Below are 5,589 nucleotides of genomic sequence, written 5' to 3'. Positions count from 1 at the left end.
CATGTGTGTTACTGTTACATGAGAAACTATCTGTTCTGTAAGCCTTCACCTGAAGTACAATAAAATATTAAAAAAAAAAAAAAAGAAAAAAAGAAATACCGTCACTTATATAAAAACACTCACTCCCCCCACTAAGGAAACCTGGGGCAGTCTGAGTTAACTGTACATGCCCACATGTACACAGCTCTGAGATCAGAATGCTTTCCCCATCTTAAACCCCACCACCACTCAAAGTCCTCCTCAAGCCCCTCCGCCTCCCACCACTCTCCTCTGACTGCCATCGCCAACACTGAGTCCTCATCCTCCTGCATTCTGCCACACTAGGGCACCAACATATAATCAGCTTTGGCTCATGGTTAGAAATTATTATATTTTCCTAGATAGGAAATGCTAACATTTTCTTAGATAGAATTCTAAGATGGCTCCCAGGACTCCTGTCCCCTAGTGAACACCTACCTTCTCCCAGTTATTCATCAAACACTAATGTAGCTACTGCTGCAAAAGGATTTTGCAGATGTAATTAAGATCCCAAATCAGCTGATCTTAAAAAAACAAAGGAGATCCAGGTGGGCCTACCCTAATCACATAAACGCCTTAAATCTGGGTCTAGACGCCAGAAGTAAGTAAGTCAGAAAGACATATGAGAGGGACTGGACATAAAGTAGATTCTCCCTAGCTGGCTTTGAAGATGGAAGAGGCCATGTGGCAAAGAATGTCGGCAGTGGCTACTGTGGCAAGGAAACTGGGACCACAGTCCCACCACTACAAAGAACTGAATTCTGCCCACAACCTGAATGAAGCTGAAAGTGGATTTTTCCCTAGATTCTCCAGACAAGAATTCAGTCTAGCCAACACTTTGGTTTCAGCCTTGTGATACCCTGAGCAGAAAACCAACCCAGTCACATTATGCCAGGACTTCTGACTTACAGAACTGTGAGCTAATAAATAGATGTTACTTTAAGCCATAAATTTGTGTCTCTCCTCCTAGGAGATTTTTGGGAGGGCAGGGACAAGCTATAACCCTTTGAAACGTCTTAAGCACACTGTTGGGAACACAACAGAAATACAATACAGTAAGTTCTTGCTGATTGAACTGAACGGAAACAGAGCAGGAGCGCTAAGTAACGGACACAGATGAGAACCACCTTGGGAAGATTCCAGGCAGCGCTCAGGGCAGCACTGTGCTGAGGCCTGCTTATGTTGTAGAACAAGAACTGCAGTGCTAGGCTATTAGAGCCTTTCCTCAGATGGAAGCCAAGTTTTTTCTTTCCTTACGGGGAGCCCTGGTGGCACAGTGATTAAGAGCTCGGCTGCTAACCAAAAAACGCTGGCAGTTTGATCCACCAGCCGCTCCTTGGAAACCCTATGGGGCAGTTCTACTCTGTCCTATAGCGTCGCTATGAGTCAGAATTGACAACAACGGGTTTGGTTTTTTTTGATATGGGATGCCGAGGGTGACCTGGGGTAACTGGTTACTACACCTCGCTAGCTAAATGTCAGCTGGGAAGAGAAGGAAAACAAAGACAAAAGAATTCACTATTCCAGGAAAAACCAGGCCTTCCAGCCTATTCTGAGGGTTTACTGAGCTTCCTCAGCTGGAGAGGACCTAGAGGGAGTGTGAGGCAGCCCTTCTTTTCATCTAGAGCCCTGAGGCCACCAGAGTTGTGGTTTCCACCAAGTTAGGTTGCTGGGAATTTCCAGCATCCTGAAGGCGTTTGGCCACTTTCTGAAGCTTGATGTGGTGGGAGTTGATCAATGCTACCCTTTGGGTGCAAAATAATCATTCCTTCCCATATGTACTGACTGTGTTCTTTGGTCTTGGCACAAATGGATATCAAAACTCACCTTGTGCATGTGGGAAGAAAGTACTCATGATGCATGTTATCTGGCAAAGGACTCATATCAAGAATGTTACCAATTAAATTGTGTCCACCAAAAAAACTATGTTGAAATCCTAACCCCTGTACCTGTAAATGTGACCCTGTGTGGAAATAGTGGTGTTTCTTTTGTTACGTTCATACTAGAGTAAGGTTGGTCCTAAACCTACTTCTGAATGATATCTTATGAAAAGGACACAATAGACTGAGACACACACAAACACAGGGGAAGACAGATGCCATATGAGGATCAACTACAAGCAAAGGGATGCCAAGATTGCCACTGGACAACCGGAAACTAGGAGAGAGGCCCACAAAAGGAATCAGCATGGCCAAGATGCTGGTTAGCCTCCAGAACTGAGAAAATAAATTTCTGTTCTTTAAAGTCACCCATTTGTGGTATTTTCTATTAGGGAAGCACTAGGTATTTAAGACAGAGTACGTAAAGAATACTTACAAATCAATGGTAAACAAACAACCCAGTTAAAAAATAATAATAATCAAGCCCTCAAAAAAGCTATTGGAATGATCAATAAGCATATGAAAAGGTGCTTGATATCATTAGTCATCAAACAAATGAAAAATTAAAATAACAATGAGATACCACAACACACCCACCAGAATGGCTAAAAGTAAAAAGACTGACCATGCCAAGTAGTGCTGAGGATGTGCAGCAACTCCAACATTCAGACACTGATGGTGAGATTACAAAATAGTGCATTCTCTATTTGGGAAAATACTACTTAACAGCTTCTAATTGAGTTAAACATGTGTCTACCTTATGACCCAGCAATTCTACTACTAGCCATCTACCCAAGGGAAATGAAAGCATATAATCACACAAAGACTTGTATAAGAATGTTTAGAGTAGCTTATGCATAAAAGCCAAAAATAATTGGAATAACTCATATGTCCATCAGTTGTGGTATGTTCATACAATGGACTACTGAGAGTGGTACTGATACAGATAACATAAATGACTCTCAAAAGCACTGTTTCACAGAGAAACCCAGACAAACACAAAAGAACATGTTATGTAGAGAGAGAGACAGATAAATGCCTTCAGGTAGACTTCAGCTCATGGTGACCCCCTGTGCAAAAGTTGCCCAGCCCTGTGTCATTCTCACAATCACTTTCTCACAATCACCAGCATTTCTGAAGCTACTGTGCCAGTACATCTCATTAAAGGTCTCCCTCACCCCCCGAGGCCCTCTACTTCACCAGACATGAGGTCCTCTTCTAGCAAATGATCCCTCCTGATGACACATCCAAAGCAAGCAAGTCAGAAAATGTTCTGTTGTGATCCATAAGGTTTTCACTGGCTAATTTTCAGAAGTAGAGTGCCCGGCCTTTTTTCCTAGTTCGACTTAGGATGGAAGCACCGCTGAAAACTGTACACCATGGGGGACCCCGCCGGTATTTGAAACACTGGAGGCGTAGCTTCCAGCATCACAGCAACACACAAATCACCACAGTACAACAAACTGACAGATTAGTGATGGATATTATGTATAATGCCATTTACCTTATGTTCAAAAACATGCAAAGCCAATCTACAGTGAAAGATGTCAGGATATCAGATGTCAGTGGTTATCTCTGGTGAATAGAGAATAGTACTGACCGGAAAGGGTCATCAGGGGATTTTCTGGAGCTTTGGGAATGTTCTCTGTGGTGATCACATAGGTGTAAACAAAAAAAAATAAACCCGTTGCCATTGAGTCGATTCTGACTCACAGTGAACCTATAGGACAGAGTAAACTGCCCCATAGGGTTTTCAAGGAACGGCTGGTGGATTGGAACTGCTGACCTTTGGAATTGCAGCCCAGCTCTTAACCAGTGCGCCACCACGGCTCTACAAAGGTGTCTACATATGTAAAAAGTCATTGAGCTGTACTCTTAAGATCTGTGCATGTTACTGAATGTAAAGCATAACTCAATAAAGTACTAAAAAGGAAAAAAGAAAAAGCGCTACCAATTACCCCTGGAAGAAGCAACAGGGACAAGCCTTAACATCTCTGTAACAGCCTCTGGGTGATGGTCTGGGAGGACAAAGTAACAACACTCCATCTCTGCTCTCTAATTGTTTTGAATACAATGCAGGAGCCAGGAAAACACACTAATCAAATCACTCCTCTGCTTAAAATTCTTCTCCGGAATTGCGAGCCGCCACGGGAGGCCGGAAGCCGGGAAGTCTGTAACAACAGTGCTGTGCTCAGTGCTTTACAACTACTATCTCATTTAACTCTCGTAATAACCCCATGAGATAAGAGAGAACAAACCCACTTTAGATGGGTGAAGAGCACTTTCCTTTATGTTCCTCCACGCGGGACGTCAAGGTGCTTTGCACCTCACATGCCTGCGATAAATGTCTGTGGAATGGATGGTGAGACAAGCTAAGTTCTGAAAGTCCCCAACCTCGCTCTAAACACGACCTCGACTGGAAAGGACGGCCTTTATATTACGTCAGTAATAACTTCCCCACCTTCCCATCTCTCCCCAAGGACAACACAAGGCGGGTGGTTCTTCATTAGCCAAATCCTACATGTACAAACTAAGGATGGAAACATTTCCTTCGCAACAGAGACCACCATTTACCCCATCACGTAGAACCGCACAAGCACACGCTCCTGCCTAGCCACGCACGGTTCTGCGCAAGCGCAGGCACAGGCATTCTTGCCCCCCACCCTCCTCCCACCCCGGCACGGCCCCTAACTCCGCCCCGCACGGCTCCGCGCACGCGCAGGCTGGGGGGGGGGCGGGATTTTACCTGCGGATAGTTGGAGGCGGTCGTCTTTTTCTTCTTACTGGTGCTGTAACCCCCGGCGCTGATGCCATTGTTGGCAGGGCTGGCTGGTCTCTTCTTGCTGTTCCGGGCTATCCCCGGAGCGGAGCTGGTGGCCACAATTGGAATTTGAGCCGCCATCCCTCCCCGGAGCCGGTCTCCCCCTCTTCCCCACTGTTTTCCCTGTACAGGCCCTGAAACTTCCGTCTCTCAGCTGCTTCCGTCTTGATGCCTGAAAACCCGGCCTGGATTCTGAAAGGATTCGCTGACTTCTCTCGGCCGAATCAAAAGGTTGGAGCTCGGAAGAGTCTATTCCGTCGTGGTGGCGACTGGGTGTTGTCAGCAGGGCGTGTCCTGCTACTTCTGCGCTCTCAACCTGGGCCTAAGGGCACGTGCTAGGAAGCCCCCAGTGACTCGGGCATAGAACATCTCACGATCTTTTTAAATAACTGGATTTAAAAAAATTTAGAACTGCGTTGTCTTTTCTCACGTCAGATCAGAAGCTCCACCACTTTGGGTATCGGTGAGAGTAAAGGTAGGGTCATCTCGATGGGCTGGCCACCGCCAAGCCATTAGCTTTCCCCTTGGTCACTGCTTTCTCACGACAGTTTGTGTATTCAGTAGTGCCCAAATAGACTTGAAGGGTAGAGAATGGTTCATATACTTTTAGGGTTCACAGACCCCTTTGAGCATAGAAGCTGCAGACTATTCTCCCTCACCACCGAATTATACAAGCATAGATGAATTTTACATAGAGATTTCAGGGAGTTCATAGATTTGCTAAAACCTATTTATGGACTTCGAAGCCCCCGCCCCCTTATTTGCCTCATACTACCCTATACTTCTTAAGAAACTTAATTTTATGACATACACATAGATGTCATTTTGGCCCCTACTGCTAGGATGATGGGACCCTGGTGGCGCCGTAGT

At 45.3% G+C, this 5,589-nt stretch overlaps 1 protein-coding gene across 3 annotated transcripts in view; it reads right to left on the bottom strand.

Moving 5' to 3' along the window:
• The window catches only part of INO80C (INO80 complex subunit C), a 28,243-nt gene extending 23,249 nt beyond the window's left edge, over window positions 1–4,994 (bottom strand). For 2 of the 3 annotated variants that reach the window (XR_002824783.1, XM_004380915.2), the window contains exon 1: window positions 4,645–4,994. Coding sequence is in view for 1 of the 3 variants with exons in the window: in XM_004380915.2 (XP_004380972.1) it covers window positions 4,645–4,800 (156 nt within the window). In the remaining 2 variants the exon portion in view is untranslated. Of the gene's footprint in view, window positions 1–4,472; window positions 4,499–4,644 lie in introns of those variants that run through there. The other variant, XM_023735447.1, reaches the window with a different exon arrangement.
• Between the last annotated feature and the right edge of the window lie 595 nt (window positions 4,995–5,589).

This window comes from Trichechus manatus, unplaced genomic scaffold, assembly GCF_000243295.1.
Source record: "Trichechus manatus latirostris isolate Lorelei unplaced genomic scaffold, TriManLat1.0 scaffold00078, whole genome shotgun sequence".
Classification (NCBI taxonomy): domain Eukaryota; kingdom Metazoa; phylum Chordata; class Mammalia; order Sirenia; family Trichechidae; genus Trichechus; species Trichechus manatus.
Note: the sequence above shows the minus strand (reverse complement) of the source record. Positions and strands in the feature narration are given on the sequence as shown.